This window comes from Scyliorhinus canicula, chromosome 2 (genome assembly GCF_902713615.1).
Source record: "Scyliorhinus canicula chromosome 2, sScyCan1.1, whole genome shotgun sequence".
Taxonomy (NCBI): domain Eukaryota; kingdom Metazoa; phylum Chordata; class Chondrichthyes; order Carcharhiniformes; family Scyliorhinidae; genus Scyliorhinus; species Scyliorhinus canicula.
Window position 1 is genome coordinate 139626986 of NC_052147.1, and position 13537 is coordinate 139640522.

The 13537-nt window shown below is 47.1% G+C and overlaps 1 protein-coding gene across 1 annotated transcript in view; it reads right to left on the reverse strand.

The window, feature by feature from the left end:
* The window catches only part of col6a2 (collagen, type VI, alpha 2), a 109239-nt gene that overhangs the window by 69461 nt on the left and 26241 nt on the right, over positions 1–13537 (reverse strand). Inside the window, 7 exon segments of the mRNA XM_038787119.1 lie at positions 1652–1705; positions 3594–3638; positions 3772–3798; positions 6521–6547; positions 8703–8747; positions 8837–8890; positions 10300–10365. Coding sequence (XP_038643047.1) covers positions 1652–1705; positions 3594–3638; positions 3772–3798; positions 6521–6547; positions 8703–8747; positions 8837–8890; positions 10300–10365 — 318 coding nt within the window.

Here is a 13537-nt window from a genome sequence, read left to right on the forward strand (position 1 = left end):
GCAAGCCAATAAGATCAAGGGCAATTAGGGATGGGCAATAATCCCATGAGACGGGGGTTTGTAGGAGGAATACAACATTTGTAGAGGGCTATGGAAGAGGTGACAGAAATGAGAATGTAAGAGTTAATGGAAACATTTGAACACAAAGAGGAGTATTTTTCAATTGAATCGTTGATAAGAAGGGGAATCACTATAGATCAGTGTGCGTGGGGCGAACAGAATACAGATGAGCTCAAACTGAAGGGTGGCAGGAGATTTGGAGTAGGCAAGTATGAAGATAACCAAAGTAGAAAGGCTGATGCAGGTATAGAAGAGGAAGTCTTGGTGATGGATAAGGCAAGAGGTTGAAACATCAGCTCAGTGTCAAATAAGACAACATGGTTGTAAACTTTCAGTCTGAATCTATTGAATTAGTGGTGAGGGAATGGAGGCTGGGGCAGGGACCGGGGACAATGACTTTGGCTTTCCCGATATTTATCTGGTGTAGATGTGGAACCTGCCATCATGTTTTCAGATCACATCTCCGAGAGGCCGCATGTTGATGAGAATGTCAATCCAAATCCTTTTGCTTTAGTAATCTACAGTTTTACCACTTTAAAGACACTGTATAAATACAAAGTTCAACCAACAATGCTGGAAACAGTAAAAGAGACATAGTAAATCAGGGGATAATGATTATAAAATCAGCTAAGTGCACAAGGGAAAGTAAGTTGCAGTGGGTACTTACTGTGATGAACCTTGATTACAACACCGCAAGGACACGATTTAGTTAAATTTGGGAGGGAGGAGAGAAGTTAGAGTAGCGCTGGCCAATGAGGATTTGGCGAGCTTCATTTTCATTATGTCCTGGAATGTGAGATGAATGTCAGATAATAGCAATGTGTCCTGATGTTGCACAGAGTTGGGCTTTCAAGAGACTGAAGAGTTGGAGAGAAGCATTCGCCTTGAAAGGGCAAACCAAGTATCTGTGACAGGTGTAGTCATCGCAGACACATGGGAGTCCCACTTGACATCAGAGAAGATAGTTAAGCCAAGAACATCAATAGATGGTGGAGGATTGAGGGCAGAGCAGAGAGTTAGGGAACAGATTGGCCACACTGGCGAGATAGGAAGGCAATGTAATTTAAAGAGTGGAAAGATAGGAGATTTTCATTGTTCCCATCAAATTCTGTGTGTGAATCAAGATATCACGTCATTGGAATCAGAAGGAAAATGTCTTGTGTTTCTTGAAGGTGTATGATCACTGGGAAATTACTGCATTATGGAAATAAAGACATCACAGTTCTGAGGAATGGGCCATTAAAGGAATATGGGGAAGCTTATGAAAGTAAAGTTGGGCCAACACGAGGAAGGGGTAGAACTTGGACAATGAATGTGGTCAGAGGCCTGGAAAGAAATAAGTTAATGAAAGGTGAGCTTGGTGGTCACGCGATGGAACAGCAGCAGAGGCAGTGCGCAATTGTAGAACCTATATTTAAAATCTCTATTACGTGATGCTCTTTAAATCTCCAAAGCTAATTACAAATAGGCTTGAATAAGTTGCAGAACCTCGATTTTAACATTTTGCATTATTAAATGTGATGAGAATAAAAACAGTTATCCAACTATATAACTCTCCAAAAAACATAAAGCAATGAATGATTTAAGTTACCGCATCGCCAGGGTCTCCTTTGCATCCTGGAGGTCCAATACGTCCAAGTTTTCCCTGAAATCATCAACACAAAAACATTATTCCGATCCCTCCGAATGATCTAATCTTGCCAGCAGCATTGTTTGCTGTGCTACTTGATCAAAATTTATACACAATAAACATTTTTGCACTGCATTTTAAAAGAGGTAACTACTGAGTGCAGTTCGAGTATCCTTTATCCGTAAATCCGAAAACAAAACACATCCAAAAATCTGCACTTTATTTGAACCCCATCTACCTTTAACCCAGGAAGTCTCGTCATCAGTCTCCACCGTTTACCTTTATGTGGTCAATACATCAAAAAGAAACTTATTTCACGCACCGTGTATTTATTATTCAGTAATACATCTGACTGTTCCAGCCATTTTATTTACTTTAGACTATAGCTAGCCTAGACTTAGGTTGTTGTAATGCAAATTTATATGTGGTATGCGAAAACCGAAACTATCTGAATTCTAAAGTGGTTGCCATATGCTGTACACCACAGTTACAACGCGAACAGGATAATATAAGAAATAAGAGCTGGAGAAGGCCATTTGGCCCTTCAAGCCTGTTCCATCATTCAATATGATGGTGACTGATCTCCTATAACTTCATTTCCCACACTATCCTTTTATCCTTCAATTCTCTTAAAACCTTAAAACCTAGTCATCTCTGCCCTGGATAGACTCAATTTCTGAGCACCTCCAGCCTTCTTGAATAGAGAATTCCAAAGATTCATAACCCTTTGGATTAGGGAAATTACTCCTCATCTCAGATTTAAATGGCCGGCCCCCTAATCTGAGACCGTGACCCTGGGTGACCGTCTCCTGCTAAGGCGCAGCTCAGTCAGGTACATGTCAAAGCCCCTAAACACTTTACTCCAGACGTCCACATAGACCATCTCATGAGCTAATGCGGCGAGCAAACATGGCGCTTATCCATTTCTGACACCCCATCAACCATCTTGAGTGGTCTCGGAGTAAGATGGCCAATGTAATGGCGAATTGGAGACCCGATGAAACAGAGGTGAACCTGCCCATTCATTTCATTCATCTGCTGTAGAGCTGTCATGAGTCCAAGGAACTGGAGGGATGCCGTCAGGTCCTCAAACCCGTTTTGTCATTCAACGAGCCGATGGTTGATCTGTAGCTAACACCATTCACCTATGTGTCTCCATTTCTCTTAATACTCCTCGCTTGCAAAAGTCCATCAATCCCAACTATAACATGAACGATCGAGCTAGCATCCACCACATTGTGGGCCTCACGGTAGCATGGTGGTTAGCATCAATGCTTCACAGCTCCAGTGGTCCCAGGTTCGATTCCCGGCTGGGTCACTGTCTGTGTGGAGTCTGCACGTCCTCCCCGTGTGTGCGTGGGTTTCCTCCGGGTGCTCCGGTTTCCTCCCACAGTCCAAAGATGTGCGGGTTAGGTGGATTGGCCATGCTAAATTGCCCGTAGTGTAAGGTTAATGGGGGGATTGTTGGGTTACGGGTATACGGGTTACGTGGGTTTAAGTAGGGTGATCATTGCTCGGCACAACATCGAGGGCCGAAGGGCCTGTTCTGTGCTGTACTGTTCTATGTTCTATGTTCTATTGTGCATCGGACTTCTATCACCCTTTGTATGACAAAGTTTCCCCCAACTTCTCTTCTGAGCAGCTCTGATTTTAAGGTTATGTCGCCTTTTCCTAAATCTCCTCCACTAGCAAGGGAAAAAAAAAATTTCCCTATCCACTCTATAAAAAAAAAGTTTTACAACCTACTGGGTTCTTACTGGATTTGAATCCAGCTTCTGGAGGTGAGGAAGAATTATTACCTCCACTCTCACCCAGTCCCCAGCAGGATTGTAACTGTGAACTGCATACTCCAAACAATTGGCTGTTTAATTCCCTCCACACCACATGGGATCGAAGAGCCTACCTTCTGTCCGTTGATCCCATCTCGGCCTGGTAACCCAGCAATACCCTACAGGATACAAAAGAAACAATGGCAGAGTGAGTGATATGTAGACAGCGCCATGTTTTAAAAGATGAAAAATATTAAAATTAGTTAATGAGAGCATGAGAGAGAAAGTGTAACATGAAAAGAGAGATCTCACCTTCTTTCCTTCAGTTCCAATTTCACCCTGTGATCAAACAAAAAATATCGCATTAATGACAATATTTAAGCCTGAGAAAGTTTCAATAATGCGGGCAGGAGGATTTGGCTTGAGATTACCCCTCTATTCTGCAGATTGAGGCACCTTCACACTCAATGGAAGTCCTAGGCCAACAAGCAAGTAACATTGCCATAGTCCCAAATGACCACAGGCTGCTTTCCACTTTGAGGGGGAGAGCTGACTGGTGGTGATTTGACCCGAGGAACAACACACCTCAGGCGAGGGGCAAGGTTGAGAGGCAGGCTTTCAAGAATAACCTCAGCCGGTATGCGAATTGAACCCACGCTACTGGCCTCGCTCTGCATCGCGAACCAACTGTCCAGATGACCCCCGTCAGGGGCCTCACGGTAGCATGGTGGTTAGCATCAATGCTTCACAGCTCCAGGGTCCCAGGTTCGATTTCCGGCTGGGTCACTGTCTGTGTGGAGTCTGCACGTCCTCCCCGTGTGTGCGTGGGTTTCCTCCGGGTGCTCCGGTTTCCTCCCACAGTCCAAAGATGTGCGGGTTAGGTGGATTGGCTATGCTAAATTGCCCGTAGTGTAAGGTTAATGGGGGGATTGTTGGGTTACGGGTATACGGGTTACGTGGGTTTAAGTAGGGTGATCATTGCTCGGCACAACATCGAGGGCCGAAGGGCCTGTTCTGTGCTGTACTGTTCTATGTTCTATGTTCTATGAGCTAAACCAGCCCGATACCTGCATGCTGGAACAAGGTGACTGCAGATTAGAAACTTCCAGTGCTGAACTTTTTGCCAAATTCATTCATTCTTGGAAGTTCGGAACAAACCGGTTTGACTGGCCAAACTTCAGCTTTGAGATTTTTAAAAAAAACTTTCCCCTGGAGTTCACATTCCTCCGGCCTGTTCCTGCACACCCTCCTGTGTTCTCTGACTATGTGATGCTCACCTCCAACTTCATGAAGAGAAAGTAACAGCACTGAGGTTCCACGGGGCTGGAATCAGTGCTCAGGAAATTGACCGCTAAGAGCCTCAAACTGGAGTCGGTGACTTGTTGCTCCATTATCGGCAATCGATATGCACCAATTGTGGTGCGGGTTGTCTCCAATTTTAATCTTTCCGTATACATGGGCAGATCCTGTACTAACCATGAGCAGCCAGTGCAGCAGTTCTGGAAGGGCCGCTACCGTAATGGGCGCAAACTGCTGTTTTGATCCTATATTTACATACAAACATACAAATCAGGAGGGGTAGACCATTCGGCCTCTCGAGCCTGTTCCACCATTTGCTACAATCATATCTGATCTGATCTAGGACTCAGTACCACTTTCCTGCCTACAGTACCCCCTGGAACCTTTGACTCCATTCTCAGTCAAGAATCTATCCATACAAACATGCAGATTAAGGAGGCCATTTGGCCTCTCGAGCCTCACCCTCAGTCATTTGATATCTGTAGAACTGCAGTCATGTTCCTCCCACTGCGGGCTGCTGCCCAGTCGGGCTCTCCTAACCTCTCATCCTGCTGCATGTCTCACCTGCACCCGTCACTGGCACCCAGGCTGTCAGTATCCTAGGGCCCAAAACAATCAAGCTGCCGCGAGGTGATTGCAACCGCCCCCCCCCCCCCCCCCCCCCCCCCCCCCTCCCTCCCACTCTCTCCTCCCGGTGCACAGCTCACCATTAAATCCAAACAAGGCCAAAGCCTCAAGTGCCGGCTCTCTTTTCCAACATTCAGCTTGCAAGTGTGCTCTGAAACCTGGCCATCAGAGATCTAGCCAAAAGTTTTTGGCATGTAGGCCACACGCTCCCAGAGCTTCAAACCAATTGTTGGCCATTTGAAACATAGGATGGAGTGTGGGGAGGGGGTGTGGTGAGGAACATTGCGTGGCAATGTGCCCATTTATGAGACTTGAAATACGTGAAGTGAAACAGAAAAGGTAAGACTGTGATCAGAATGGTCGGGAAGCCTACCTCACCCAAACCTGAAACGAACTGTTAGTCACATGACAGCTTACGTAAAACAGGCCGATTCGTTTACTCCAAGCTGGGAATCCTACACCAGGTGTTGGCATGAAACTGGATAGCCCCTGTTCTGGATTGGTTTCAGGAGATGGTTCTGGGTTGCAGGTGAAAATAGGCTCAAAACCTTTGTAAAGTTTTGTAATTTGTGGAGCTGGTAGGAGAAGAAGCTCTCCTCCTGCTGGCTCCACAAAAAAATTGCAGACTGCTGTCGGTCCTGGCCTTGCCCCATCTTCCTATTACCACGTCTTACTACCCACCCACCAGTGCCCCCTTTCCTTCCCCAACCTGCAACTGTCTCCCCCATTCAAAATCTGCAAGATATTTAAGTCACTTCTCTGTACTGTTTAGCTGTTGAATGGTTGACTTGTAGGGTGGGGGTGGGGGGTGTGCAGGGGGTCCTGTGGTGGACTTGAAACCACTCCAGGTGATGGGTGCTCTGAACACGCCCAACTTGCTCTCTGAATGCCCAGTTGGCATCCCCAGCTTCGCCATGAAATCCAAATCAGGTACGGTGTCACATTTGGTATACAGGCCACATGCTGGCAAAGCCTGGCAGGCATTTCTGACTTGCCAACCATTTTGGAACAGGGGCCCGATGCCCCAGCCCAGGATCCAGTCACCAAACGTTCAAAAACACATCAACAACATCATCCAGCTCCTAATGCATTAACCCTTGCATTTGACCATAAGAAGTTTAAAAAGATATCTTACCTTGTCACCCAACATTCCTGGATAGCCCTGGCAGAGAAATAAAACAAAAAGGAAATGACATTAACCCAACCAATCAGAGCAGAGATTACTGGTACATCTCAATCGAGGGAGCGGTAAGCGTCCAAGCCACGAATGAAGTCGTCAATTATTCAAAGGACAACATGTTCATTGAATTGCGAGATGTCATGCTGGGGAATTGAACACTTTCTAGTTAGATAACTCAGAACCTGGGCACTAACCAGGGTAGCGTGAATCATTCACATGTCGGGAAATCTGCCCCTTTGTGCACCATTAAAATGAGTGGAATGAAAATTGGGCACGTTCTTCAACAAGCAGGCAGTCGACTTTGTCAGATGACCATCCAGGCAATGACAGCGCCAACCTTCAGCTCAATGCAGGTCAGATGTAATGTGCTTAAATGCAGAGTGTTGGCATGGTATTCCTTCTCTGCACCTTTGGCTGGCAAAGCTGATGAAAGTTTGAAATACGTGAGGGTTAAAGGAAAAAGGAAATAAAATTGAAATAGTTATCTGTAAAAGTGGCCGCGAAGCAGTCACATTGCTATAAAAACCCAGTTCATTTATATTCTCAAGGAGAGGAACCTGATCTCCCTCCCCTGCCTATGTCCAATCCCACATTCATGTGTCTGATTTTCAGTGATGTGGAGATGCCGGTATTGGACTGGGGTGAGCACAGTAAGAAGTCTTACAACACCAGGTTAAAGTCCAACAGATTTTTTACAAACACTAGCTTTCAGAGCACTGCTCCTTCCTCAGGTGAATGCTGAGATTGACCTGAGGAAGGAGCAGTGCTCCGAAAGCTAGTATTTGTAAAAAACCTGTTGGACTTTAACCTGGTGTTGTAAGACTTCTTACCGATTTTCAGTGGTTCTGCTTTCTAGGGATGGGCAATAAATACTGATTATCGAGAGATACCAGAATCCAAAGAATTGTAAAGGAAACATAAAGGGGTTGTGCATGATATAGTGAAACATTAGGGACAATGGGCTTTCTTTGAATTCTAGTGTAGATGAACAGAGAGATCTCGGCATCCAGGTACATAAATCCCTGAAAGTTGCCACCCAGGTTAATAGGGCTGTTACGAAGGCATATGGTGTGCTAGCCTTTATAAGCAGGGGGATTGAGTTTCGGAACCACAAGGTCATGCTGCAGCTGTACATAACTCTGGTGCGGCCGCACCTGGAGTACTGCGTGCAGTTCTGGTCACCACATTATAGGAAGGATGTGGAAGCTTTGGAAAGGGTTCAGAGGAGATTTACTAGGATGTTGCCTGGTATGGAGGGAAGGTCTTACGAGGAAAGGCTCAGGGAATTGAGGTTGTTTTCGTTAGAGAGGAGAAGGCTGAGAGGTGACTTAATAGAGACATATAAGATAGTCAGAGGGTTAGATAGGGTGGACAGTGAGAGTCTTTTTCCTCGGATGGTGATGACCAACATGAGGGGACATAGCTTTAAATTGAGGGGTGATAGATATAGGACAGATGTCAGAGGCAGTTTCTATACTCAGAGAGTAGTAGGGGTGTGGAACGCCCTGCCTGCAACAGTAGTAGACTCGCCAACTTTAAGGGCATTTAAGTGGTCACTGGATAGACATATGGATGAAAATGGAATAGTGTAGGTCAGATAGGCTTCAGATGGTTTCACAGGTCAGCGCAACATCGAGGGCCGAAGGGCCCGTACTGCGCTGTAGTGTTCTATGTTCTATTTAAACCCATTTACTAAAATGGCTGGCCAACTCCTCTGTAAAATTTCATGTATGCATGCATGGTCATTACTAACATCTTACTGTATGATGTCAACCTCAACGTTAGCCGTATATTTAATTCATATGATGTCCAATGCCTTTAATCTTCACCCATTCAGGTCTGTTCATTTGTCACTTCTGCCCATCTGCCCATACTCCACCCCTCCCTCCCTCCCTCATCCCTTCCTCTCCCACAAACCCCAAGAGCCGTCAGTAAGTAGGATCCGTGTCTGCCCACAGGGCGGAGGTGTTCGCAGCTGAGAAAATCCTCACAGGCAGAACAAACAGCTTGGGAGGCAGAGGGATGATGGGTCTGGGCTCGCCTCAGGCCTGCCACCATTTTGTAAATGGGGGATGGGAATTACTGGAATCCTGGGAGAGGCCAAGCAAAGCAGCCAGCGAGCAAGCACATCTCTTACCTTAGGACCAGGGAATCCAATGGGGCCTTCAATACCAGGATCGCCCTGCATGAGAAGAAGGAAGAATTTTATTCACAGATATGAAAAAGAGCATAATAAACAAAAATTTAATCTCGTGATAAAATGACACTTACTTGCCGTCCAATTAGGCCTGGGTCACCACCATCACCAGTTCTTCCCTTTTCTCCCTATAAAGACAAAGACTGTATGATATTGTTTCACATATCCACTTTCTAAATCCAAGTCTTTCTTCTTAATGACAACTTTTTCTGTTTCTTAGACATGTGCAGAGTGCTTGATTTACAGGAAATTACCAGGGAGTCGAGTGATTGTTGTCAGATCGGCAAAGAAGGTGGCCATTTTGTATTAGTTGTGCTCACAATCTTCAATGGTTAGTTAATCTGTTGCTGGTTAAGGGATGAGCGTTGGCCAGAAGACCAGTGAGAACTTGCCTCTCCTCCTTCGAGTGCCTTCAACTCTATTATTTGCATCCAAGAGGGTAGACGAGCCCCCGGTTTAATGCCCCAGCGGAGGAACGGTTCCTCGGACAGTGCAGAACTCCTTCTGTAAGTCTGCTCAATGAGTATTGTAGTCCAGCTTGAATCCACAACTTGATATTTTAAGAGGGTGGGTGCACCACCTACCAAACTAAGATGGCAACTACATTTTTTGAGGGTTGCTTGTGATAATTAAGGCTCCCATAAATGATCTCTTTTGTTCTCTCCCCCTTCTTAAACACCGACTCCCTCTCAGACATTGTTCCAGCTGGCCATTTAATATGTAAGAGTTTTGGACAGAGGGTGATAATCTATAGCAGCATCATAGCCAAATACAACCTCACCCCAAAGCAACACTCAAAAGCAAACTGCAGGGTCCTCCTGCTGGTTGGCCGAGATATGTCATTCAGCAGGAAAGGAATGGAGCTCCTCTAGGCCCCAGAAGCTCAGCAGCTGAGACTGGGGTACCCGCACTATTGAATGTGGGCAGAAGGAATCCAGCACAAGGGAGTTAACTGGTTCTTTTAAAAATGCTTAAGCAGCCACATTCTCAGGAGTTCCCATGAAGCCTTCCCACTCAAAAGGTACAACCTATGGTGACTTCCAACATTTGCAGCTTCTCATTGCCACCGACATAATCTTTTTGACATGCAGGCACAAACCACCAGGGGCAGGTACTCTGCTGACTATACTCCTGCAGGGTTCACTCGACTGGGAGTCAGACAGAGAGGGAGTGTATAACCAGTGATCCACCTGGCGACTGTCCTTCCGGAGTAGGAGCACCTTGGCAAACCCTACCAAGGTCAGTTGGTCAAGAATCTACGCAGATATCACCAATGCCGGGGAGCAATCTAAGACACCCTCCTTGATGACCAAAGGATTCGCGTAAAAATATGCAGTGAGTCGAAGATACAAGTTTAAATCTTGTAGTCTTGGAGTCATATTACAGCACAGAAAGAGGCCTTTCAGCCCATCGTATCTGCACCAGCCAGAAAACAGCTATCGATGCTAGTCCCATTTTCCATCACTTGGCCTGTAGTCTGGAATCTTCAAATTCCTGTGTTGCTCTCAAATGAAAAACAATGTTTGATTCTGCTTACCTTTCGTCCTTTGAACCCCTTTAAGCCAATTCCACCAGGATATTCCAGACACTTCATTTTATAGCACTGAAAAGGCACAAAGAATGCAATAGTTAATGAAGGAAATGGTTAATCACTAAATCAATATTCAAACAAGGCTAGAATGATCACCATTATATCACAAGACAAAACTAAAATCTCAAGCAAAAGATTTTTAGTCGCCCCCACCTTTCTCTAAATAGGAGCACTGTCAGCTAAGGAGACTTTCAATAGGAGCACCTCAGTTACATTACACTAAAGGGCTTCATAGCAACAGCATTCACATCTCCATATGCCAAATTTAGCAAACAGGGACCAGGCCTCCATTCTGCGTGGCCATGGGATTTCACTCATGTTGGGTTAAGTGGGTGGTAGGTAAGGGCAGGGTTAGATGGTGGCACAATGCCTTTGGACTAGAAATCCAGATGCCCAGGTTAACTCTCTGGGGACATAGGTTCAAATCCCACCGCAGCAACTGAAATCTGGAATATAAAAGCTAGACTCAGTAATGGTGACCATGACAACTATAATCGATTATCGGAAAAACCCATCTGGTTCACTAATATCCTTTAGGGAAGGAAATCTACCATCGTTTTCCGGCCTGGCCTATATATGACTCCAGATCCACAGCAATGTGGTTGACTCTTACACTCAAATGGCATAACATTCCATTCAGTTCAAGGGCAACTGTAATATCCTGCACAGGTCCTATGGGGTGGTGGAACGATTATCTTCTCTGTGGTGCTTGCGGAGTGTGAGCTCCCCTGCTGGGGGAGGGGGATCTCAATTAACCTATGTATAAAAGGACGGCCAGAACAGGAATCCGGTCGGGATATCCCGGCAGTGTACATATAGTCTTGTAAATAAAACTTCTTTACCTTACTGGGTCAGGACTTCCTGGGCTGGATTCTCCGCCGGCGGAATGCACCATTTTGCCGACAGCCCGGGGGTTTCCCGACGGCATGGGGCTGCCCCACAATGGGAAACCCCATTGACTGGCTGGTGTAATGGAGCATCCCACCGGCGGGGTGAAGCACAAATGTGGCGCGGCGGGACGGAGAATCCAGCCCCCTGTGTCCTTATTAAAGCAACAAATTCTTGCCTTGTAATGTCTGGCCCACCTCTCATTGCGGAATTTTAAAGAAGTAGAGGCCTTCAAAATAGTGATATTCGCATGGCGAGAACTCCCTGTTCGCTCCCTTCATTCTCCATATTGACAGCGAGTGTTGTCACTCCTGCAGGATTCGGGAGTTTTGAGGAATTGATCAATCTCCAGGAAACGCGAAGGGACATTGAACAAAAAAATAAACAAATGTGATTTTCTTTCCTTTTTCTCGAAGCATTTTCATTTACAAATTGTTCAATGGCAATGGGAAAGGGGAATCAGGTAAGAAAATGTCTGTTGCCATTTCCAATTGGTTGCAGAAAGCAGTGCGTCTGGCAGATTGACCAATGGCTGGAGTGTGAGGGTGGGGGTGTTTGTGGAGGGATGTCATGTGATGAAACCTCCAGGAAAGCAGAGTTGGCAAGAGTAAAGTTGGGTGCAACTGCTGTTCGTACCCAAGGCCTTGGGAGAGTCAACAGCGGAGAGTGGAGGTAGCACATTCCAACTACTCTCTTCCACCTCCTCTCCGACAATGCTGAAGTCTTTCAGGCCTCTGCTTGAGATCTTCAGAAGCTCCCAATCAACACAGCCCTAACAAAGAAACATACTCTCACTGTCTTGCCTCTTCTGCTGCCAGGTAGTGCCTCGCAGGCAGCCCAGTACTAGGAGGAGCCTTGGGCAATGCTCGTGGCAAGGGAGAGGAATACTGAGGGTTGGCATGTAGGAGCTGGACCCTCTCGACCAGGGCGTCGGACTTATGGCTCCTCACGTGCTTCCGGAGGAGGACAGTGTTGTCAGCCAGGATAGAAGCGAGACCCCGGAGATGGACCTCCAGGGGAAAACAAATAGACAGTCGTGAGAGGTCTCGTTCGTGGCTGTGCAGAGGAGCGACCTAATGGAGTGGAGCGCATCGGGGAGGACCTCCTGCCAGCGGGAAACTGGAAGACTTCTGGACCGTAGGACCAGAAGGACGGCCTTCCATACTCTTGCGTTCTCCCTCTCCACCTGTCCGTTTCCCCGGGGGTTGTAGCTGGTAGTCCTGCTCGAGGCAATGCCCTTACTGAACAGGTACTGACGCAGCTCGTCGCTCATAAACGAAGAGCCCCTGTCACTGTGGACGTAAGTGGGGAAACTGAACAGGGTGAAGGTGCTGTGCAGGGCCTTAATGACAGTGGCCCCGGTCATGTTGGGACATGGGACAGCAAAGGGGAAATGGGAGTACTCGTCAACGGCATTGAGAAAGTACATGTTGCGGTCAGTGGAGGGGAGGGGCCCTTTGAAATCAATGCTGAGGCGCTCAAAGGGGCGGGATGCCTTCACTAGGTGGGCCTTGTCTGGCCGATAGAAGTGCGGCTTGCACTCCGCGCAGACTTGACAGTCCCTGGTCATGGCCCTGACGTCCTCGGTGGAGTAGGGCAGGTTGCGGGCCTTGATGATGTGGTGAAGCCGGGTGACAGAGGTCATTGTGGATGGCCCGAAGTCGGTCATCTTGCGCGCTGGCACGTGCCAAAGGACAGGGCATCTGGGGGCTTATTGAGCTTCCCAAGACGATACATGATATCGTAATTATAGGTGGAGAGTTTGATTCCCCACCTCAAGATTTTATCATTCTTGATCTTGCCCCGCTGTGTGTTGTTGAACATAAAGGCTACCGACCGTTGCTCGGTGACGAGAGTGAACCTCCTACCGGCCAGGTAGTGCCTCCAATGCCACAACAATTCCACAATGGCTTGAGCTTCCTTTTCGACAGAGGAGTGTCAAATCTCAGAGGCGTCGAGGGTACGGGAAAAGGCGGCCATGAGCCTGCCTGCCTGGTTAAGGGTAGCAGCCAGGGCGACGTCTGATGCATCACTCTCCACCTGGAAGGGGATGGACATGTCCACTGTGTGCCTCGCGGCCTTGGTAATGTCTGCCTTGATGCGGCTGAAGGCCAGGCGGGCCTCAGTCATCAGGGGAAAGATGGTGGCTTTGCTAAGTGGACAGGCTTTGTCCGCATAGTTCGGGACCCACTGGGCACAATATGAGAAGAACCCCAGGCATCTTTATAGGGCCTTGGGGCAGTGGGGAAGGGGGAGTTGCAGGAGGGGGCACATGCGGTAGGGGACGGGGCCTAGG